This window comes from Cydia splendana, chromosome 19, assembly GCF_910591565.1.
Source record: "Cydia splendana chromosome 19, ilCydSple1.2, whole genome shotgun sequence".
Lineage (NCBI taxonomy): Eukaryota > Metazoa > Arthropoda > Insecta > Lepidoptera > Tortricidae > Cydia > Cydia splendana.
The window spans coordinates 5224871-5250010 of record NC_085978.1 but is presented as its reverse complement, the minus strand read 5'-3'; the positions used below and the strand labels follow the sequence as shown (position 1 = coordinate 5250010).

The following is a 25140-nucleotide window of genomic DNA, read 5'->3' as shown; positions in this document are numbered from 1 at the left end:
ATGTGATATATAGCAACAGATTCATTTATGCATAATTGGATTTGAATGTTTTAACCCTTTTAATGTCACGCGCCGAAGCTGACTCGAATAATTTTAATTACTGTTGGGGTTTGTACCTCGTACGATCCATCACATGTGGCAGTGACAATCAAAGGATTAAAAAAAATAGGAGTTCTAGTAATCAAAAATGTTTGCTTTTACATTCCGTTGGTATCTTTTCTCGTGGTAGATTTAATTTTGTGACGGAACTTCTAAAGATGTTTTACGTGTTATTCAATATCGTAAAAATAAATGTAATTCGTGAAGAACGGTTTTTATTTAATCAATAAAGTGAATACGGGTAATTCCAAGAATGATGGAATTATGGGTGATTTTCGGAATCAGCCAACATTTTGAGTTGCCCGAATTCATACACCCTTTTAAATTAGGTGTGCCAGTTGGTGTAAAATTCTAAAATTTATCGATTTGTCAGGAAAAAATAAATTAGTCTTCCTCCTACATCCAGATTAGGGAATATCTTGATAGAGTAACGCCCAAAAATGTTAGGCTAGGTAGCGCCTGCCCTGAATTTCGTGGGTTCGAATCCCGGCTCGTACCATCTTGAGGAAACTAAACTAATCCCAATAAGACGTTTTCCCCTATGTGTTGGCATTGGCAGTCGCTTTTCCTAAATCCTTCCTTATGTGTAGAACGGTCTACTTGGGACGGGAAAATAAAAATCATAAAATTTCACACACTAATGTATTTCATACATTCATCACACATTGTGCAAAATTAAAATGATACAAGCAAGATTGCAAGTACACAAACAAGTACAATGCCGAGCAATAACAGTTCAATTCGGCCTATTGTGAAACTCGATTGACTGGATAAACAATAGCCAGGTTTTATGACCGGCGAACCGTAAAAAGGAGGCAATTATTTCCACGTTACAAAACACGTGTATGATTTAATCCAATGCTCATATTCTGGTAATCATACATGTGATACATGTATTAACCCTTTGAACGCTTTATGTCATAAACACAAACATCACTCAAACGCCAAGATCCCAGTCGCAATCGAACTATTGTAAACCCTACTCGTAAGTGTGAATGTTACTTTGACAGCGTCCGCCATAACACTTATCTAGTGGTCCTTGGCGCGGTGGGCACGACTAGTAACGACACCTTTAGGTGTTCTTGGCGTTCAAAAGGTTAAAATGTGACGTTCCACAAGTAAAGGTAAGGCGGTTGGACGTCGAGTTGCATCGCATTTACCTTTACCCGTGAAATGTCAGATATGAAGCTGAGTAATTTAGCTGTAATCATGAGTCATAAAGGAGTCAGGGCTGTTTTAACTCTTCAGTAAGAGAACAATAACATAAACATACTTAAATACAGTAGGCGCTCGGTATTCCGGCTATTAGTGACTCAGGTGACACAACCAAACACCTGATCACAGAGCAGTTGCATTTGATATGTAAAATTTATTTTCTATAATATGCTTTATTATCCATACAAATCTAATAATCCAGCAGTCCAAACAATATGGTATAGGTGAACATTTCAGGAGGCAGATTACCAAGTACCTACTGTATAACAAAAGAGTTCTATATAATTTGAAAATATATATTCAAGAAATATTAAACTTCTGAAAGTTGATTAAGTCTGACACACACTGGTGTGATTTTTGTATTTTTGTTAATAATGAATTAGACTAATTTATTAGAGGGTTTAAGATAGGCCCACACTCAGTCAAAATGTGAAATACAAGTTTGTTGCTATATTAACTTATTCCTATCTTATGCTAGTTGCGACTAACCCATTTTAAAAAGTTCACCCATTGGGCTAGCACAACAATGTCAAAGTCTTGTGACACAGTATGTCTGTCTTAATAGGGTAGTAAACGAAGCAAGTTGTTGTATGGAGACCCATGCATTAATTCCTCAGTCGATGAAATTTTGCTTGGTTATTGTATAGTATGAGCCGAAACTAACATTATAAATATCCAAAAAAAAACCGGCCAAGTGCGAGTCTGACTCGCGTTTCTAGGGTTCCGTACATAATTCCGACTCACGCTTGACTGCACATTTCTACTAGGTTTTCCTGTCATCTATAGGTAAAGAACTATTTTGTGTATTTTTTTGAAAATTTTAGACCCAGTAGTTTCGGAGATACAGGGGGAATGGTAATTTTTTGGCTATTTGTATTTTCTTAAATAACTTCGAACCTATGTATTTTTAAATTATACAAAAAATATGTCCATCTTTGGGTTACTAATTTACATATGTGTACCAAATTTCAACTTAATTGGTCCAGTAGTTTCCGAGAAAATAGGCTGTGACAAACAGACAGACAGACCCACGAGTGATCCTATAAGGGTTCTTTTTTTTCGTTTTGAGGTACGGAACCCTAAAAACACTACTAAGTTAGGTATTTATACGTAAACATACAAAGCTGTTTATTTATTTAACCGAGTAATTCCTCCGTCCGAAATTTTTTTTACCAAATAAGTTATTGGTATTTCTGCTGGGATTTTTTTTATTGTTATGTCATATATTGTTGCAATACGTTACATGAATATTGTCGGTGGAGACGAAAGTTTGAACGGAGCATTTTTCCGTAAAAAGATATTAACGATTTAAGACTTTAGGTATTTACTTAAATACTATTACTATTATTCTTTGGATATTTATACAATACTTTTTATTTATTGATACTTTATCATACTGTAAAGTTTTTTCTGGCTGAGGAATTACTGCGGGGTCCACTACCTTTATTTACTACACTATTAAGATGAACATAGTTTTTAAATGACAATACCTAACTAGCAAGATCAGGTGTGTTACCCATTTATGGCTTTAAATAGTTTCAAGTTACCTAGTTCATATAGGAAATAAAATTACATAAATATATTGTGCAATATATTACTTTGAATTTGGAATGTCTTGGTAGTGCAAAAAACACAAAAAATCATTTAAAATGACACCCTGTATAAAGTAATACTAGATTGTTCCGTTACTTCATGTCTTATTTGTATAAAGAGGGAATAATTTATATTAGTAGGAATTTAAGTGTAAGTTAAAAATTAATAAAATCACAGCTCTTCTTTATCCACTTTGGTCTCATGCAACTGGAAAGTCTGAAGGATGTTGATTCTCTGTCCCATCTCCTTCTTTTTCTCTTCCGACAGTTTCCCGTTGAGCAGCTTGGTGATTCTTTCGTGTTCAGTCTTGACAAACCCGTCACCTTTCTCAATGATCTTCTCCAAGATAGTTTTGTAGATCTTTGCAGAGTTAGCTTGCTGAAAATTATAGGAAATATTTTATTTATTGCATGATAATGCATTTTAGTTGATGGTACAAAATATGCCGGAAACCTTCAGAACATTTACTATTTAATTATCCATTCAAGTGGCACACATTATTTATTTTTAGATTTGATGCAATTTTTATTTTTGTTCAATTACCTACATTAATTTCAAAAAGACATTCCTGCTGCAGAAGTTGACCAAACAAAGGGTTATTCAAAGGTATTTTTAACAATTGTCAAGAAATAATCTAGAAAATTCAATTGATGATTCTAACTTACCTTGCTAGGCAATTTTTTGAAGGTATCTTCACCATCTTCGAGAATTTTCTTCCTGTCTTCATTGTCAGCCTTCATGAACTTGACGGCCAGCTTATCAAGGCTCCGCACGCAGCCCGGCAGGCTCAGGTGCACCCCGGTGTGTTCTCGCACGAAACGACGAAGCTCATCGCTGGTAATCTCTTTATCCGGGTTGTAAGTGATCGGCTCCTTCTTCCCCTTTATAAATAGCTTCACAACCGGGAAATTGTCCTTCGTAGCGCCGTACTTCTTCGCCAACGCTTCGTTATCCCTGTCTCCGTAATCCTTCACTCCCACTTCGGCGATCAGAAAATCGTCCTCTTCCTTCGCGTCCTTTGCCAGTGCGGTGTAAGCGTCGTGCTTGTCGCCATAGGGGAACGCCACATCAAACTTTACCAGCGTAGCATCAAACTTTTTGAGGATCTTATCAAAGGTATAATCGTTTAATTCCACCGTACCGCTGAGAGAATTAGAGTACGCTGGTGGCAGGAGAAACACGAGGCATAAGGCAAGCAGGTACCACTGCATCGTCAATGTCGATTAGGGAATAGGCTGTAGTTGTAAAAATAATAGTTTGCGACGTGGATAGACGAATACTGTATGAAGTTGATTCTTCAAATACAAGGAATAGTATCGGTCAGTCAACCTATTAGCATGAATTTATTGACAATGACAGCAGTTTGTTTTATATGCGCTCATTTAAAAAAATGACCAATCATAGCGGCAGTGTCATTTGTTATATCCATGTCATATCTTATTTCTATTGGTCGAATTGTTTGACCAAAAATCGTAAATTTTATTTCGTTTCACGCTAATTCTACTCCTTTTTCACTTAGGTATATATACTACTATTTCCCTAAATATATTTTGCTTTATATTAAACAATTCATCTAAATATAATGAAAAATATAGAATAGAATAAAAAAATTCTTTACGTATTCTTCTATATTTATGGTATTTTAGATGAAGGATGTAAAACTTTTGAATTATTTCGATAATAATTACAATGCGTGGAACGGACTATTTACTTGAAATTTCTTTTGACACATGGCCGTGTTTTTTTGGGATTGGTCAACGTAAATGCCGGTAGATATTGTTTACGTGACAGTTCTCATTTACAAAAAAAGTTCAATATGGTTTCAATTTGACAAGGCAATGTCTGATTAAAAAAAATTGTAAATTATTGGTATTTTTAAATATTCCACAACAAATCAAAACATGCAGCCTTCGAGGACTAGTGAAAAGGAAGTATTTATGTAAGTAGGTAAGTAAGTAACTGATTGCATTATCCAGCAGGTTTTTGGTGATCAGGTGCAACGCAGCAGTCGTGAGTAGGTACATATACGAAACCAGCTATTATTATAATTTTAAATGGTGGCAAACACCCATTCAGGACGCTTAATGGTAAGTATATTAATATCCCAAATGCGGAAGTAACTTTCCTTTTTCCAGTCAAATTACTGAACAGATTCAGATAAAATCAAGCATGTACAAAAGAATGCTTTTTCAAGGACAAACACCGGTGAGCCAAGACCACAAAGGCCGAATCCCACACAAACGGAGCCATGGGTAAATTTTATCTTATAGGTATAGGTATTTATGTAGAGAGCTACACGTAGAGTCCACTAGGTATGTTGAGCCACAGAATAAGTAATAGTACTACGGCACAGAAAGGCAACTTCCTACAAAACCGAAGTTTGACAGCGGTTCAGGGTCGTATCATGCTATCCCTTTATAATATATGGCACTATCCCTTTCTGCTATTTTGGGTTGTCAAAATTCAAGCCATTATCTTATCTGTGGTCGTGCGCAAATGGACATCAAGTTGTGTCAACCCTAATAGTTGCTCGGAGCAATGCTGAGCCGAACGGAGCCGAGTTTGCCCGAAGTCAGGAGTTTCGTACCCCTGTAGAGAAAGAGCTACAGCAGCGGAAAAAGATACGCTAACGTTTGAAACTCCTGTTCCCACTAATCGTTTCAACAGTCAAGTTTGTTGTCACAATATTTTTACAACACTACAATAATACTTAAGATGTCGTTCAGTCAGTCTTTTTGGTATAAGTAGGCAAATAAGTTACATGGAAACTTATGAAGGGGTGCACAACTGTACACTCATAACTCAGTCAAGCATCAGTCACGCATCAGTACCCCTTACAATTCTTCAAATCGTCGAAAAGGCCTCTAAGCGTAGGATTCAGCTCTTCGCATGCCTCCTTATAGATGTGCGCAACACCGGGAACACCATTTTTCCCTATACGAGAAAGACTTATTATTTATTAAGGTAAATAAATAAATTAAACAAGTTTATTCAACTCTCACTATATTCTCTTGAACTTTATCAAAGTTTCTTTTTATTTATTAAATCAGCCATGGCTTTCTTCCTCGCTTGGCATTGCCCGAAGTACAGCAGGTTCAGTTTCTGTACATCGATTGAGCTCAGGCCTTGCCAGTGACCCATAGCCCAGCCGTCGTTCTGAAAAATATAAAAAAATTAGGCAAGTCTATAAATGACTAAACGTTATGAACAAAATGGGGAGCCTAATGCTCTGGTTTCCTAGGATAGTGATGCCGTCACATAGGGGCCGTCTCCATACAAAATACTGTGACATCCATATTTAGCCGTATTATTTTGTATGGAGAAAGCCGCTATATGACGGCACCGCTATCCTAGGAAAACCGAGCTTAAGTCAGCGTTTAATATGTTGTGTCATCCATTAATTGGTTTAAGGCCCCAGTACACAATGGGCCATCGCCGGCCACTCCAAGGGACGCATTTATGCGTTAGAGGGAGCAAGTGATATTGCTATCTCATTCTACCGCATGGCTGCGTCCCTTGGAGTGGCCGGCGATGGCCCATTGTGTACTGGGGCCTTTAGGTGTTTCGCACCAGCGCCGAAAGTTTTTCTTAGTCTATCGTCGCGGGGCTAGCACAACCATATGTCAAGTTTTAAAACGTGTTCAATATATTCGTTCCTTCCAAAAAATACGAAGTGCGAACAGTTTGGTATGGTTTGGTTTACATAGACAGACTCATTTAAAATACCTATTGCTTATTGGAAACGTTATTAGATCCCGCTTTAAAGCTACAAGTAGATTTAATAAGTACGTAAAAACCATCGCCAATCGACAAGAAGCATCTTACTATTTGTCAAAGCATTAATGCTCATGACCTGGTTTAGTCACAGAATAAATAATAGTAGGTACTAGGTACAGAAGGTTCACTCTCTAACAAAACGCGTCTATTATGACAGATACGAGTATGACCGCAAGGTGGCGCAAGCGCGAGCAGGGGTTCCGTAGCGGTACTACTGCTAGACACCAAAATTGGTGTGGGCCGCATGTATTTACTTACCGCGACGAAATCTCGGAGTGAGCCACGCCTGGTTTAGTCCAAAAGAATATGTAGGTATTCTCACCCATATAGGATACATGATGCTGGTGACACCATTAGTGATGTCTAGCCAGGGATAGTGCATCACGCTCTGGTAGTCGTAGGCGAAGCCAACAGACGCTGCCGGCGGTAGCTTGGTCTGCATTTCCATTTCTAAAGCTGCGGAGTTTAAGTTGTCTTAGTACGGTCAAAAGTATTAATTTATGACCCATTTCGTACCTAGTCACAGTGACAATCAAAATGAAAGTCGCTAGAGACCTCATACTATTGCCACTGTGACAAGGTACAAAATGGGTCATAAATTAAAACTATCGACTGTATCACAAGTATCTCAACTGAGAGCTGCTCCAAGTATTAATAGAGTTGACACACAGCACAAGACTCATCATCATCTCCTAGCTCCGTTAGTAGAGTCACAGTATAATAAATAAATAAATATAAATAAAAATAAAATAAAAATAAAAATTATTTATTTTCAGATTCCTGAGATCCATAGATTGTTAGTTACAAGACACTTATAAAACTACATTAGTAAACTTAAAACATAATAAACATACTTATTTTCTAGGTCGTAAGACATGAAGGTCGGTATATCGCCGGAGAATATCCGAGTCCCACCTCTCTGCTATCATTCTCAGGATGCTATTTGAGCTCCCCCTCATCCGCATCACCACAGATGCCGTCTTCTTCCTTACTATGGCATAAAAGTCCTCTACGCTAGCATCGCCAAACATCCCAGAGGCGCTGCAGAATCGAGGAAGCCCAAACAGCATTCTGAAAATGTTATTATATTGGATACGCAGGGTATTATAGGTCTTCAGCTTGAAACTGGCCCACAGGCCACACGTATAAAAACTTTGACAGTAAGCTCTAAATAAAGTGAGCTTCACTTGGGCACTGCAGCGTGCGAACCTGTGCGCCAGCATCCCGCCTCGGACCGACAACGCCCTGCGCTCCCGTTCGATATCGAGATCGTCTTTCAGGTCCTCGGTCACAATATGCCCAAGGTATTTGAAATGTGTGACACGATTCAAAGGGACTCCGTTCAACATTATTTTGGGCGTGTAGGCTGGACACTTTATTTTACCCCTGAAAATCATGAACTCGCTTTTGGCAGCGTTGTATTTCAAACCGTGCTGCTGCGCGTACATCTCGCATGTATCGATTAGCTTTTTTAGCCCTGATACTGATGGGCTCAACAGCACCATGTCGTCGGCATAACTAATATTATTTACACAAACGTCATCAATTCTACAACCGGCATGAGTACTGCTGAGCCCCTCAATCAGTTCATTTATGTACATACTAAACAGTCTAGGCGAGGTTAGCCCCCCTTGCCTCACCCCGCACTTTAGCACATACGGATCCGAATATTCTTTAGCCCATTTTACCATGTTTATCTGCTTGCTATACCAGTGCGACATGATTCCCGTCACAGCCGGATTTATGCCTGTCTCCTTCAATTTTGACCACAGTATATCATACGACACGGTATCGAAAGCCTTAGAAATATCCAAGAAACAGGCATAAACAGGCGTATTTCTCTTAACATAATAGCTTACTGTATGTTTTAAGGCTAATATTGCACTTTCCGTAGATAGTCCTTCACGGAAACCAAATTGGGCATCATTTAATTTAACATGTTGGTTTAAACAAGTGTCAAGAAACCTATCTAGTACCTTAGCGGTGACTGTTGCCAAAGATATCGGCCTATAGTTACTTTTATCCGCGAGATCTCCTGTAGAATTTTTAACAAGGGGTACGACGACAGTTTTCATCAAATCAGGAGGTAAATATGTGTGTCTCAAGCATAGCGTGAACAGCATAGATAATAACCGCTCAATGTGCGAACCCGCGTGTTGAAGGTGTTCAATGCTGAGCCCGTCGTGCCCAGGAGACTTACCTCTTTTCATATTAGCTATAGCTAGTCTAACGTCTTTAGCGGAGACTACAATTGACGTAATGTTCACATTGGACTCAGCATTGAACCCCTCCCGCACGGGTTGATAAGGGGGCTCCACCTTAAAATAATCCCTGAACATGTTAGCAACATCTTTGGGTTCACTAATGCCATCTACACTAACCGACAAACTTGGTTTACAATTTAATTTTTTGGTGCTTTTCCAGAATTTACTAAACTGTTTAGTCGCATGTTGTGTTGCTAATATGTCAAACTTAATCTGCTCTTGATTGTTTTGGCAGAACTTAAGCCTAGATTTAAAAATTTTACGACTAGAGCACATTTTTTCATAAATAGGACCACTCTTGGGTTTCCCATGTAATACATATGTCAAAAAATCTACCCTAGCTTGCTTGTGACTGTTTGATACATGTTTATTCCAGCCCAAAATGCTTTTACGTTTATTTTTCCCATATGACTTATGTACACTACTTTCTACAGATGCTCGACTTAGCGCGCCCATTATGTCACAGTATAGTTGATTAATAATACTTCTGTGTGAAATATCCCGACACATATTATCCGCACAGTAGTGAAGTTCCTGCGGAAAATCAACTACCTTTAAATAGTCATTACATAGCTCTGAGTATTTAGCAATCTGTTCAGGGCTTCTCACTCCCCATAACACTTTATTACAAAATTCACTCTTCTGTAAAGAGTACTAACTAGAGCTCCCGATACACGTGTTACACGCTGACACGGGTACCCGTGTTCTTAAGCCCGCCGGGCTTAAGAACCCGAACTACACGAACCCGCCCGGATTCGGAAACGTTTACACGGGTACCCGTGTACACGGGTACACGGATACACGAAATAACGGATCTTATTTACCCGCCGGTTCGACCCTTCACTCTCGTGTAGCGGAGATTCGTGCTATGAAGACATACGATTGAATATGTGGAAGGTTAGGAAGATTCGATTACCTACTTTGCAGTTTTACTGGATTGATTTGTAATGTCAATAATATGTAGGTAAGTACAATTTGTTTCAATAATCATAAGATTAAAATTAACAATATCTCAGTAACCGTTGACTTCATTGTTGGTATTTCAGTTTCTTCATTGATGTAGTTTTTTGATAATTAAAGTAAACCTAAATACCACCACCACCATGTTACCATTTGTTGGGACGTCAGTCTTTCCGTGACCACAGCTGGTGAAACTCAGCTGAAACGTCGGAATTAAAGGTAAAAACAATGAAATTATATCGCGGTAGACCCGTTTGTGTAATTAAATATGTGTACAAAACGCGAGAGTTTAAAGTGTTATATAAACCTAAATGATTATTTAATACAAAAGTAGATAGTTATGCTTATGCTTACTGAAACCAGAGTTGGGCATTATTCGAATCATTTTTAATCTAAATAATTATGGTGAGATTAATATTCGCGAATAAACCATTCGTTTAGAATTTCGAATAAGAAATGAATTATTCGAATAAATTACACGAAGGATTTTTGTAATACACACTCAGATGGCAAATCTGAATAGGTATGCAACTGCAGCGTATTTTAGAGCCAAGGAAAATTTTGGGAAAGGCCCCAACTGACCGTCGCCATCCATGGTGGGGACAAATGGGAATTGTTTATATGCAGCGCCTATTCCCATTTGTTCCCGGCCGGGACAAGTGAGAATACATCCGATATTTGTGTAAAATATTATTATGTAGGGTCTACCCATATGTTCCCCGCGGAGATAAATGGGAATTCACCCATTATTGGTAATTATTAGTAATATGGGAATACACCAATAATGGGTGCATTATTGGTGTATTCCCATTTGTCTCCAATTCACGTGACCTACGCCATGCACGAGGCGGGGACAAATGGGAATGTTTATATAAATTTTGGTGTTCCCATTTGTCCCCGATATTGGCGTTGCCATTTGTCCCCACCTCAAAAGATTTCTATGCAGCGTCTTTCCCCATAAGTTTCTCGCGGGAACAAATGGGAATACACTCTTTATTGGTGTATTCCTATTTGTTCCTGCCCTACGTGACCGCCGCCATACGTGAGGCGGAGACAAATGGGTACGATTTATATGCAGCACCTATTCCATCAGTTCCCGACGTAGACAAATGGGAATACATCCGAAAATTGTGTTCCCAATTATCCCCACCCCAATAAGGTGGGGAAAAATGGAAAATATTTTTATGCAGGGTCTTCACATATGTTCCCCGCGGAGACAAATGGGAATTCGACCATTATTGGTAATGACGGGTGCATTATTTGTGTATTCCCATTTGTCCCCGATTCACGTGACCTACACCATACATGAGGCGGGCACAAATGTGCATGTTGTATATGAGTTTTATGTTCCCATTTGTCCCCGATATTGGTGTTCCCGTTTGTCCCCGAGGCGGAGACAAATGGGTACGATTTATATGCAGCACCTATTCCATCAGTTCCCGACGTAGACTAATGGGAATACATCCGAAAATTGTGTTCCCAATTATCCCCACCCCAATAAGGTGGAGAAAAATGGAAAATATTTCTATGCAGGGTCTTCACATATATTCCCCGCGGAGACAAATGGGAATTCACCCATTATTGGTAATGATGGGTGCATTATTGGTGTATCCCCATTTGTCCCCGATTCACGTGAACTACGCCATACATGAGGCGGGGACAAATGGGAATGTTTTATATGAGTTTTGGTGTTCCCATTTGTCCCCGATATTGGTGTTCCCATTTGGTGCCGATACAAAAGATTTCTATGCAGCGTCTTTTCCCAAATGTCTCTCGCGGCGTGGACAAATAGGAATTCTTCCGAAAATGGTGTGTTCCCATTTGTCCCCACACCAATAAGGAGGGTACAGATGGGAAATATTTATATGCAAATCCTATCACTTCTGTACCCGGCGGGGACAAATGGGAATACATCCGAAAATGGTGTGTTCCCTTTTGTCCTTACAAAAATAAGGTGGGAACAAATGGGAAATATTTATATGCGGCTTCTTTTACTATATGTTCCCCGCGGGGACAAATGGGCATACACCCATTATTGGTTATAATGGGTGCATTATTGTTGTAATCCCATTTGTCCCCTATCCACGTGACCTACGCCATACATGAGGGACAAATGGAAATGTTTTATATGCAGCGCCTATTCCCATCGGGGAACAATAAGAATACACCCGTTAATGGTGTGTTCCTATTTGTTCCTGCTTCAATGAAGTGGGGACAAATGGGAAAGATTGTTTGTCTTTTCCCACATGTTCCCGAAGGGGACAAACTGGAATACCCCCATTATTGGTGTATTTCCAGTTGTTCTCGCCCCACGTGACCGCCAATACATGAGGCGTATTCCCAGTTTCCACACCTCAAATCAACCAACCAGATAAACCGATAGAAAACATTTTCTTTTTACTATTGGGATATAAAACAGCTAAATAGTTATTTTGTAAGCTAACTATTCGACAATATTATTCGCAAATAATTTATTCGTGGGCTATTTTATTCGCCGAATAAATTATTCGCGAATGAATTGAACACGAATGATCATTCGAAAAAATTATTCGTCATTCGCGAATGATTTGGTAATTCTCATTCGTAATTCGTCATTCAAATGAATTTTGCCCATCTCTGACTGAAACTACCACGAACGGAATATGTTATATTTTCCTTTAACAAAATCGCATTTTGCTCACTGTTAGCAAAGTACCCTTGTTCGAGCTGCTGAGGTGAAAAATAAATTAAATTGGTACAACACATATCAATCACATTGAACATCCATATATACATTACTACAATCTCCGCTACACGCCAAGGACGGGTTAGGCCCGCGTGTATTTAAGGTCCGTTTCGCCGTGTACACGGGTACACGGGTACCCGGATACACGGATCTTAATTACACGTGTGCACGACTACACGTGTAGAACGGGTCAGAAAACCGTGTACGTGTAGTTCGGAAACGGGTACCGAACACGTGTACACGAAACCCGGACACGACCGCGAGCCCTAGTACTAACGTACAGTATGGACACTCCCTGCCTCCCGTTGAAAGTGCCGCCCACCCGCTCTCGGTTACCTCACAGTTACCGGCTGGCAAGGACGCGACGACGCGGTACGCAGAGCGGAGGCCACGTAAAATATTGAAATATTAAACAAAACCTATCAGATCACACTGAAAACAACACAATATCTATATGAACAAAAAATCATGTTTTCAACTTACGTAATATTTTGACCGGTGGCCTGAATTTCCTTACAAAAATTTTGTTACTTCGTTTATACTGATTCAAAATAGGAAAACTATTGAATAAATCGAGCTTAGATACCCACCTTACAGAATAATACGGTTCTTATTTCTTCCTAATACGCGCAATGAGTTTTGAGTCATTGAGGCCATCGAACTTGACAACAAAATGGCGGGAACCCTAGCACGTCTTATCTCACTCACACAAACATGGTACGCGTTCACCTACACGAGCTTAGACTGACTGCGTAGGAACGCGTTTGTTTCATACATTTGATCGCCAGTGTCGGAGGTGTGGTAGAGTATCCATGGCATAACAACGCCGGAATAATGGAGCTCTTAACAAAATTTTGTATTGAAACTCTGTAATGTAGAGGCCCAACGGAGCCGACATGTCTCATTGATAAAGGCTTCTTTTAATTATGTAGATAAAAAAAAATTGGTTTAGCATATATAAAAACAACAAAGTTATTAATTACAAGTAGCATATGTCACTCAGCATATTATGTATTTTATTTATTATTTATTTTATTTATTCTGAACACATACAGTCACACATGATACATACCTAAGTCAGAAGTGCATAATAACCACATAAATCTTTCTACTAAAAAGACCTGTAGATATGACATTGAATTCAGGCCATCAAAAATAAAATCTACTTGCTTTTAACGTAGCCCAAGAAACTCACTCTTAGACACGTTAGCCCAGTTGATAGCGAGGAAGTCGTCTCGATCGTGCGAGTTGTGCTGATGGTCCAGGCCGAGCACGTGCACGAACACGTGCAGCAGGTCGTTAACGGAGTTGAAGCAGTCCGCCGTGATTACCAGCTCCTGTGAAAGGTATAGGGCTGATTTAGATGATGCGAGAACTTGGATGCGAGTTTCATTACATTGCGGGTTTTGATCGGTCGGTTGAATTGGACGTAACCACAGTCCGCAATGTAACTGAAATCGCATGCGATTAGGAGTCGTAGTCGTGCGAGTTGTGCTGGTCCAGGTACGTGAACGAACACTCGATCTCTCTGCTCGTCTTGATGCTAATCTCATCCACTGCATATTTAGTCGTTCAGATGATATCATCACACCATATTACGCCATTATTAACGATGCTCCGATATAAATACAATGCCGCGTGACGCTGTGCGGCGTAAGCGCCATCGACAATAAGGTCCCTTTTCATAGATAATGCCCCATATAGAAAGCTATTTTCTTTAGAATCAGAACCGTTCGGTTATGATTATTTTATTATGTTTACATCATACTTAATTGATACTTCCAGGCGTCATCCCAACTTCTCCACCATCTCTTGTAATACGCATACCAGATATGATTTGTTTGGAGTGGTGCACCTTGCATGGCTCGTTTTCCGGGATCCGGCCTTACACATTTTACACACTGTAACGGAATCCGCGCGTCACTCCAGCAATGTCATATATGACTATTTTAACATATTGCGTCTGGACGCTTAATGTTGGCCACCTCATAGTCGCTCACAACTGATGGCTAATTTAAGCAAGACAGCGCTATGCTAGTATATAGCGATGTTCCGCTCGAATATTAAAGGGGATCAGCATCCAATGGGAAGATTGCCTTACCTTATTCGCGCTGGCACGGCCAGGCTCCGGACACCGACAACCCGGTTCCGGTGAGCGGGTCAGCACCAACAGATCGTCGGCGTGCCGTCGCGCCGGCGATGGAGGCGCGGCTCTGCGGAAACGTTTGCTTTCTGAAACATATACGCCCTTATTAACTAGTGAGATGAAGATTTTGCAAACCCCCTTTGCTGCGCCATGATTTTTTAATTTCCAAAAAAAGATTCGACAAAATTATTGAATCTGCTCACAAAATTACTCTGAAATCGGTTAAGTAAAGCGTCCTGTATGTGCGGATAAGCCTGATATACGAAAGCATTTTATACCCAAGACGAAACGGAGATGCTTCACTAGCATTTCGCGATTGCTTTAGTTTTAATTTGCTTGTCCTTTTCTAACATATAATATATCTGATAAAGAGACAAAATACGTACAATTTAAGTATCACATGTAATTTAAGTTTTATTTCAAGGGTTAATCATCAATCCTTTTTCAGTACACTTTCTGCTAAGAGGGAGAGAGAAACGTATAAGTTAATTCCTTGTCCCTTTTACAGCAGCAAGATAACTGAAAGTGTCAGACGACAAGTTGAATATACTCGTTATAACCCTTTTTGGTGGGAGAGTTAATAAGTTCCTCTGCCTTTATGTTTGTCCAAGTACTGTCTCATTTCAATCATAGACAGAGAGAATCATACTATCTTTGTCTTACACTAGTACTAGCACCCAAAAGAAAAGGATAAATATAGTTCTCCTGGTTCTTACTGACTGACAAATTGGTTTGACCGACTATAACTAGTCATAGGCTCTATTTAACCCATGCTATGCACCCACCCGATGTCACAACAACCTATGTATTGTACCTACTGCCTGTTTTGTGTGCAATAAACTTATTTTATCTTTATCTTATATAGTCTTATAAACAACTTTGTTTTCTCTTTCTGTTTCTTACCTGACTCATTGTTTTGTTTAGAAGTGTCCGTTCTAGATGTCTTGTCATTAACCGGCTCTACATTATTGTTAATAGCATTTTTTCTCGTCATATTAGCCCATAAACCAACACCATTATTCTGTAAGACGGTATTATTGTGAGATTGGTTTTGTGAGAGTTTATCGAATTCTACTGACGTGGATGACTCTGATGAACGTGATGAATCTGATTCCTTTGATTCTGACGAGGCTGAGCTCTTATACAATCTGTTTGCTTCATGATTCAGTAGTTTAGCGTCTTCGTTCTTCATTGGTATTTGATTGCCGTCATCGGCCTCAATCACATCATTATTTGCATCATTATTTGTGGTTGTATCGGCTTCGTCGTCTTTTGAAAAATCTCTGAATTCAATACAGGTTTCTTTTTCGATATGTTTTATTACTTCTTCGATATTTTGTCTTTCTTCAATAGCTGTAATTTAACAATTTATATGTTTTTTGATTTTAGATCTAGTTACGATTTTAGATTGAATTTAGTTTTATTCTTAGGTTTATTTAGTTAGGTAATTTGTATGCCTAAGCTGAAAAGGAGACCGTTGCTTCGTACGACCAATAAAACGACGCAATCTCATTTAAGTACGGGTTGGTTAAATTCGTCTGCGCAGGAAGTCTTAACTGACTTCCAGTTATGAAATTAAAGTTTATTAGTTAGTGTATCTAAAAATTAAGTTAGGTATATGAGTTATAAGTGGAATACGTTTATTATGACTCCGCTTATACTGACCAACCGCTTACTATCACGTAATTACTGTGCGATGTTTGGTTAATTTTCATATAAAATTCTTTGTGACAAAGTCGAATAAAATGACTTCGCTTATAGTGACAAATCGCTTATTATGACCTATAAATCCTATTTTTATGAAATTATGTCTGGCCATCCCCACGTCTCTCTCTGTGAGGACGTTTGGTGCGTGCGGTGTTTTAGTTTCGATTCTCAGTGACAAGTTGATAATTAGCACAAGGTTAGTAAAATTCATCTCTGACAGAAGATTTTGAGATTAATTTGGAAAAAATAACAAAAATAAGAAGTTAATCAACTATGCTTTATATGACATCCGCTTAGTATGACGGATTTGTCACTTCCCTTCGATGTCATTATAAGCGGATTCTACTGTATGTCAATAATTAACGTTTTCCACCCAGAGGAGATAAATCAAGCAAACTTACAGAACTCAATCCGGTCTTTGAGTTTATAGTTAACTATTCCGTACGGCCATAATCTGTCACGGAAATAATTATTAATATCTCCCTGTGTCGCTTTGTTTGTTTGCTTCTGTAGTCTCGAGGCGATGACAGTAGGGCAGGTGGTTTCCAAGTAGTGCCTGTTTCGATCTATGCACTCGCCGCCAAAGATCATTGATACCTTTTCTATGTCTATCTCACTTAGTCCCACGCGTTGACCAAAGTCAATTCCATTCTAAAATATATAGAGCAGAGTCAAGTTTAACTAATTTTACGGAATGTTAACCCGTTTGGAAACAAAAAAAAAATCTCCGATTTTGGTATGGTCCCAAGAAGTCCCAACTTCCCAAGAATACTGAAGGTATTAGCCCTTTGCAGTGCCAGATTCGGCCTCCGAACAAAAAAGGAACCGCTTTGTTGTCGCTAGAGACACCCAATTATAGTTCTACCGTTTAACCGAGGTGGTTGGTAAGAAGTTATTATGATAAGCTAAGAATTGGTCGAAGGATTGGCTGCATGAAGCTTATTTTCTTGGTTAACCCTTACCAGGTTAAGGGATATATACTTCCCACATGCGGCACTTAAAAAATGTGTTCCATTTTCGAAGAGTAAGATTGACATATACGAATGTCGTTTTTGAAATGTCACCCTGGTAAAGGGTTAAGTTAGTAAAACTGAAAAATACATATGTATAAACCCAGCTACCTTCTACACGTAAATATGATGAATTCTCTTGTTACTAACCTCGGCAACAAGGGTGAATTTGCCATTTTTGGAGAATGCTCTTGGCGGGTAATGTAGAACACTCTCGTAGTCGTAGGGAAGAGAAGACAATATCGCTGGACGGTGCTGAATCTCGAAGAATTTCTTGTAGCCTGGACATTCAACCAGTATGACAAATATAACATATAAAGGCTTATGCCGTTGTATTTCAAAGATTATACCGTTTAATTGATATAAGTGCATACCCATAAGTATTTGAAAGCTGAGTCATTAAGTGTGTAATGTATAATATCATTCACCAGCAGCCACCATGCAGTACATTAATCCAGAATGGTCAGCAATAAATTTACAGACTAATGGCCGGTTGCACCAACCACAATTTACGGACTGATCAACATCACTCAGCAGATAACTATGAAACTTTAATGTAATAAAATTTTGCGAACGCTTTGACGTCTACAGACGGTTTGGTGCAACCAACCCTACAGGCCTACACTGTCGGGAAAAGTGGCAATGGTAACAATCTAATTATTATTGGCATTCGGGTTGCTGAGCCTATATGACCTACAAACTTAAATGATCAAGAAACTTGCCTGGTTTAATATTGTCCCACATGACAGTGAGATATTGATCACGGTCCTCGCGCACGTGCTCGTGAGAGAATCCCAGGATGTGCATGACTTCGTGCATGATCTGGCCTTCGGACATACAGTCGTAGCCGAATACTACCCACTGAAACATAATCACAGAATAAGTAATAGTATTATCATACAGAATGGCCACGCACCGCCCCGCCCCGACTCGCATTACCTCGCCCCGCGACTGGCCGCGACATGAATCTGGCGGACTTCTGACGTCCTCTCAGTAAAGCTACTTACCCACACATACACAGTGACGCGTATACAGACGTGCCGCGCACACATATAAACGAAAATGATTGTTGATGTATGACGTGTCCGCCCTGTGACATAATCGTCAGTTAAATCCATAAACTTTTTTGGAATGAGCACATTTGAGAATGAAGAGCATAAATTCTTATCGGTCAGAAATCAAGTCGTGAATCAATAATTAACGCATGCTATTATTGGGTCGGTAACCCCTGATATCGATGGTTTGAAAAGATAGACACACATCTGTGTAAAGTCCAAGCAAGCGACTGGCGAGAACTCAATCAAAATCAGGATATGAAAATGAATGGCTGATAACATGATTCAAGCACACACATTTACATAACATAACATTTGTAGACTTGATTTGACCTGATTAGGAGACCTGTCTTATGTACAATAAAGTGTTTACATACATACATACATACATTTGTCCCATATGCTGGAAAAAGGAGTAATGTGTGTGCAGTGATCGATACATTTTTTTCATGATAGTCAGCAAACGAGCAGACGAGCTGCCCGATCAGAATCGGCCACCGTCGCCCATAGACCTAACACATTTATTGCCACCCAGCCATACAAGATATCCGCGCCAGGCCACAAACATTTAGTCATATATAGGTGAACGAAATCATAAAATACCCGATAGTCGGGTTTTCGGCACTGAATGTGTTAAGCAACATAGGAGGAGTCATTTATGCGCTCTTCTTGAAGAACCTCATGTCGTAGCCCAAAAGAAATACTTCAGGAGAAGAATAAGAAATAAAGAAACGAGTGAGATGCTCTAAGCGAGTATTCTTGATGTGCCAAAGTATCTAAGAAGAGGGAATAAGCTTTGCTATTTTGGCGAGAGGTACGGTGATAAAAGCGAGACGATGGCACTGATTTGACCATAAATGCCTTAAAAATGCCAGAGTACCTGAACTCCTGAGATAGTTTTCATCTCGTTGCTATGCACACATTGCCGAGTGCCGGAAGGGTTGGTGATGTAGAGCCATTGGACGTTTTGTAAAGATGCTTTATCCGTGGGCCTCTCTCTCAGTCGTTGTAAACGTATGCAGGTACTTTGCTCGAAGGTGTCGAAAGCTTTCGTTATTTTTTCGGCTAGGAACGTATCTGTAGAACAATATTTTAGTAATATCGCTGTGAACTAACAGCAATTAGTAGACCTTATGTTACTGCAATAAGTTTTACTAATGGTATGTATTGACGATGGAACATTATTAGTTAGACGTAGAATACCTAATTGAATTGCCGTAGTTTTGGTTTACTTTATATAATTTATAATTTATTCGGATGAATTCGTGAAGTGACTAATTATGGTTGTATAATTGCACATTTTTACTAATATTTTATTTTTATCATATTGTGATCTAATTTTAACTCAATCATTTTACAATACTGTAATCTGTTGGGAATCATTATAATTATCATCTTTGACATGTAAACCGGTTTTATCAAATAAATGACTATGACTATGACTATGACTATAATCCGAATTTAGTCTGCGTTGATTACCGTATGTGTTCGAGTCGATGAAATACGGGATGATGCCGTGTTTCCAATACTTGTGCCATGGTACCGGAACTGTTTTTCCGTCTAGCGTCACTTTGCTTTCTTTTTCCTCCAAAATATTGACATCCAAAATGGCTGGAGCGAAATCGAACCTTCTTCCGGATTTCTCTGCCTAAAAGAAAGTGATTTTTAACCCGCCTGATTTTAAGCAGTCACCGCAGCCTATGGGCGCTTGCAATTCCACTCCAGTGGAGTCCCATAATCGTTGCCGACCCTACAAACATACCTACAAGGATTCTAGACCCTAAATACTCACTGGAAGTCCCTAATAAGTAAGTGAGGTATGAGCTGGGAGATTGGTGGCATTTTCGATTCAATTTTCTATCGACTGAAATGTATGTAATCGTGTACCGTAAAATGTGCCTACTTTACCCCCCACTGGGTAATTGTACTCCAACATTTTTTATACATTATTAAATATATCACAACCTAATTTTAATGCTACAACCTGTTAGTAGTGATGGTTTACTTAAAATCAGCATAATATAGAATTAACATACCCCAATATAAATGTTAAAAAATAATAATTTGATTAGATATATCTAGGTATACCTAGGTACCTAAGCCAAATAAATTACAGGTAGGTACCATATTTACACCAGAGCCTCTACCATCAGTTTCAACATTGACATAACGCTCACGTCTACGTAATTTACTTTCTGTACATCTCGCTTGCACTATTGCTCGCATATGCGAGTACGAGTGAGATGCATAGAAAGTAAGTTACGTAGACGTGAGCGTATATGTCAATGTCAAAACTGATGGTAGACGTACAGGCATGTAACAGGTAGAGTTTCAGTCCGTCTTTGAGCTTCAGTGTGACAGATTAACGTCACTCGTCAGCAGTGAACTATGAAATTTTCCATACGATAAAATTTAGCAAACTCTTAACGGTGACAGACGGCTTGGTGCAACCGACCCTAACTATTATTATCATTTTAACATTAACTAGAACTCAAGAACTATGTAAACAGATAAGGGGGTGCTACGTGTGGAATTTCTTTATATGACCCTTTATAATTTTTCTTGAGTTTATTCTGGCTAGCCAAATTATCAGAAAATTTAATTCTATTATATCTAGTGAGATTTATTTTCTTGGGATGTCCAGTATAGTGGTCGTTATCGATTTAAGGGTTGTAAGTACTGTACCTCGGGCTTAGCTGTAGTGGTTCGATTTTTCTTTCTGTACTCGACCTTTTGCCCATCCTCTGGTTCATCGTATAGTTTGTCGACGATGTTCTCTACTCTGTCTACAGGATCCACCGCCGGAGCGGCTCTTTTAACTCGATTGTGACCCAGAAGTTCACTTTGCACCTTATCGGTTTCAACGTTAAACATTTGACATAGGTCCAGAGTGTTCTGTCGTTTTCTTGCAATTAGCTGTCGGTTAACTGTGAAATATATTTTTTTATATTGGAAAGACAGGACATTTAAGAGCGATAAAAGCTACTTTGATTATGTAAGGAATCAGCTTAAATCTTAAATTCCGCTGTCGAGAACTGCTAAGCATAAGCCTTCTTAAGCTTGTTGTAGCGGTCTTGGCCCCGTAGACAACATGCCAATCCCTAACGCTCCGTAACAAAACGCAAAGTAACTGTGTCACTGTCACACTAATATGGAAGAGTTATAGAGAGACACAAAGCGATTCGATGGCGAAGCGCAAGCGATCGTCACGTTGGCTAGGCAGCTGAGCTACTCGTAATTAGGGCTTGCAAATATTCGAAACTTTCAGGTATTCGAATATTCGACTTTTTCTGACGATATATTCGAATATTCGAATAATTATTCGAATATTTAAAAAAAATAAGAAAAGGAACGAAAAATCGGTTTATTATCGTTTTATTCAAAAGCTTTTTTCACATATTGCTAAAATTAATGATATTTTGCAGAAATCCACTTATTGACTAGATTTTATCATCCTACTCTGAAATACCCACGTTTATAAAAGCAAGTAAGTACCTAAAACGCAAAAATTAGACATTTCCAATATTTCTTGATAAAACTTTTTATTATAAATGCGTCGTTGCGTGAATTAATATAACTTTAACCATCCAAACACGTATGTAAGAGAGAAAACATTTTAGTAGGTAATCACTAATCATTTTCTGATTTAAATTAACTTCTTGTCGTTAAGAAGCCTGTAAAATGGCCTTTAATTCCATTGTATTTTGAATCTTTATTGACTTTATTAGTCTTGGCAAGTTTAGTTTTGATTCCTAATGGTCGGCTGTTATATAATAAGTTTGGTATTGGAATATTTAAGGGAAAAAGTTGGCTGACTACGGGGTGGATCATTCGTTATAGCTAAAGGTGCATGGTTAGATTACCTAGTTCGGTAGGTTTGGTATGATCAAATTCGTGAATTGCGATAAAGGGCAAGGTTTAGACTTCGAATATTCGCTTAAGGTACGCTTTTACTCAATAAACAAAATGACCCTTTATCTTAAAACTTACGTAAAGTTACTTGTACCTAGAAAAAGCATTAGCCGCACCGTAATAAAACATACTTTTTGATTTCGTTTCCTTTGAAATTGAGTTAGGTTCTTAGGTTTAACTGTATTCACGAAGCCTATTGAGAGGAATACAGTAAAAACATTATTTCCTTCGCATTTGGGTACCTACGGTTCCTCATTCACTGTTAATACCCGGCAAAATACACAGAAACTGTAACTATAACGGATGAAAATAGATTTTACCTAGTAATAAAAAATATTCGAATATTCGAAACCTGAGCGGCCGAATATTCGAATATCAAAACAGGTCGAATATTCGACATATTCGAATATTCGAATTGCAAGTCCTACTCGTAATCTCATGCAGACGTGACCCTCAAGCGATTCGACGGCGAAGCGCAAGCGGTCGTCACGTTGGCTAGGCAGCTGAGATACTCGTAATCTCATCCAGACGTGACCCGCAAGCGATTCGGTGGCGAAGCGCAAGCGATCGTCACGTTGGCTAGGCAGCTGAGCTACTCGTAATCTCATCCAGACGTGACCCGCAATCATCCGAATATCTATATTAATATATATATATATATATATATATATATATATATATATATATATATATATATATATATGTCGTCCACCCAATATCTATATTAGTAGAAAAGTTACATTAAACTAGCTCTTACCGTTGATGTTAACACTTTATTAAGGTAATTATATAACTTTATCAATCAATAGATAAACAAGCATATGGTGGAGCTCATTGTCGATGTAACCTATTATTAATTCACTAAGGCATATTTGGTGAAAGGTCCGACGTGTAAAGTGTAATGAAACTAATGAAGTGTGATAACGAGCGAGCCGTGAAGGTTTCCCCTTATACGTGCTCATTATATACCTACCTTACTGTAATCCTGTGGTTATAATCTTTCGTGCACCTATCAGCGATCATATTATGTCTAAATCAAAAGCTTAACTGACTTTACAATTAGAATACCGCTCCTGCGTTATATGGTTGACATCTCATCATCTTCCTCGAATTATCCCGGCATTGTTATAAACTAAAATCCTAATTTGGAAAAACGTTTTAAACTGAGTCTCTGAAACTGTGGTAGTAAGTACGTGAACTCCTAGGGATTTGCTGGTGATTGTAAAGGTTCTCGAAAACACAGCATCTTACGAGAAACCATTGAAATAAATTGAAATCGGGTGCTTTTATTTTAGTGTAAGGTAAGCGTATTGGTGCTCGATGCGGTTCCAGTACATGTCATCTTGAAACTTAAGTCATTGTCAATAGAGGTGACAGCAAGGTGTCATCTATAAGGCATTAGCATGTCGAGCACTAGTACGTTTACCTTACAATTTCTATGTAAAATTGATTCTTTTCCTGACATTAAGTCAGGGGTTTATTAAACTGTGGTTCTTTTATAATTGCAGCATAAATAAAACATTCACTCATTTTTCATAAATAACAGCAAAAAGTACGAAATCAACATCCTTGTGATATAATTTATTTATAAATTCATAAAAAGTTGAGTTTTACTGGAGCTAAGCTTTTTTGATTTAAGCTTACAATGTAAAATTAATGTAAATACTTAGTTACATACGTTTACGGACAGATAGACTTCCTGGGTGTGAACATTCTACTAATATACTTGAAAAATAAAATAAAAATACTGTTTTGAAAAGACTTAACATTATGAAAAAGTTACTATTATACTAACATTTTATGCAGTGTCAAGATATAAAATTGTTGTGAAATTTCTCGTCTGAAAATGAGATTGCGCATTTTATAGTTTTCGATTATGTATAGCAAGTAAAATATTATTGGTTTTGAGTAAAAGAATACAGAAAAATACTATTATGCACCAGTAGTAGCCGTTAATTGACAGCTTCCTAAATATAGGCTATTAATTTGGTTGCATTTTCGGTATATTGAATTTTTTCATATGAAAATTTTCAAACCTAGCGACTAAATCAGCTGATTTTTAATTTCATGGTTATAAATCTCACAATTGTCAGGACTATAGGTACATATTCTTCTAAATAATTGATATACCTAAATAATATAAGTCGGATATTGATAATTGGCTGAATCAAGACTATCATCTGGTTCTACACAAAAGTTTGTATGACGAGAGATAATAACGGACTAACCAGCAGTGGTGGGACTCCCGTCTAAAACCACTAACGAATGCCAGCTGCTTGAGGTCGCTATCAGCATTCAACCTCGTGCGCCCCCACGAGCTGCCCAATCGTGGGGCGACAATTGGTCAGGCCTTTAACGGCAGGGACTCCCCAGGAGCCTTGCTTGGCCCGTTGGCCACGGCGGCGAAACAAGTGCGCTTAGTGCCTGGCTTTGTCTCCAGACCATCGCCGGCGGAATGGATGCACATCATCAGGTTCATTCTAGCCGTGCCCAATCCACGGCTCACACAGAGAAGGGAGCTTGCTAAATTCTAAGTGCCATACTAAATGCCTAAGGGCCCCAGGCCGCGTAGCCAAGATGCCGATCGCTTACGCTCCGTAGCGATCGAAACGCAACTGTCACTGTCGCACTAATATGGAAGAGTGATAGAGAGACATAATGATTTTCGTTGTCGAAG

The 25140-nt window shown here is 38.8% G+C and overlaps 2 protein-coding genes across 2 annotated transcripts; both read right to left on the bottom strand.

The window, feature by feature from the left end:
* Positions 1-724: 724 nt before the first annotated feature.
* LOC134799954 (endoplasmic reticulum resident protein 29) lies at positions 725-4254 on the bottom strand. The gene is made up of 2 exons (XM_063772384.1): positions 3573-4254; positions 725-3285 (listed from the first exon to the last, which is right to left on the bottom strand). Exons 1-2 carry the CDS (start codon positions 4116-4118, stop codon positions 3079-3081), a joined length of 753 nt encoding a protein of 250 aa, XP_063628454.1. The 5' UTR covers positions 4119-4254; the 3' UTR covers positions 725-3078.
* Positions 4255-5893: 1639 nt separating this feature from the next.
* On the bottom strand, positions 5894-24301 carry LOC134799953 (uncharacterized). The gene is made up of 12 exons (XM_063772383.1): positions 24142-24301; positions 21237-21478; positions 20031-20199; positions 19432-19628; positions 18219-18357; positions 17647-17777; positions 16888-17137; positions 15683-16132; positions 14735-14865; positions 13829-13970; positions 7007-7140; positions 5894-6063 (listed from the first exon to the last, which is right to left on the bottom strand). Exons 1-12 carry the CDS (start codon positions 24230-24232, stop codon positions 5929-5931), a joined length of 2211 nt encoding a protein of 736 aa, XP_063628453.1. The 5' UTR covers positions 24233-24301; the 3' UTR covers positions 5894-5928.
* Between the last annotated feature and the right edge of the window lie 839 nt (positions 24302-25140).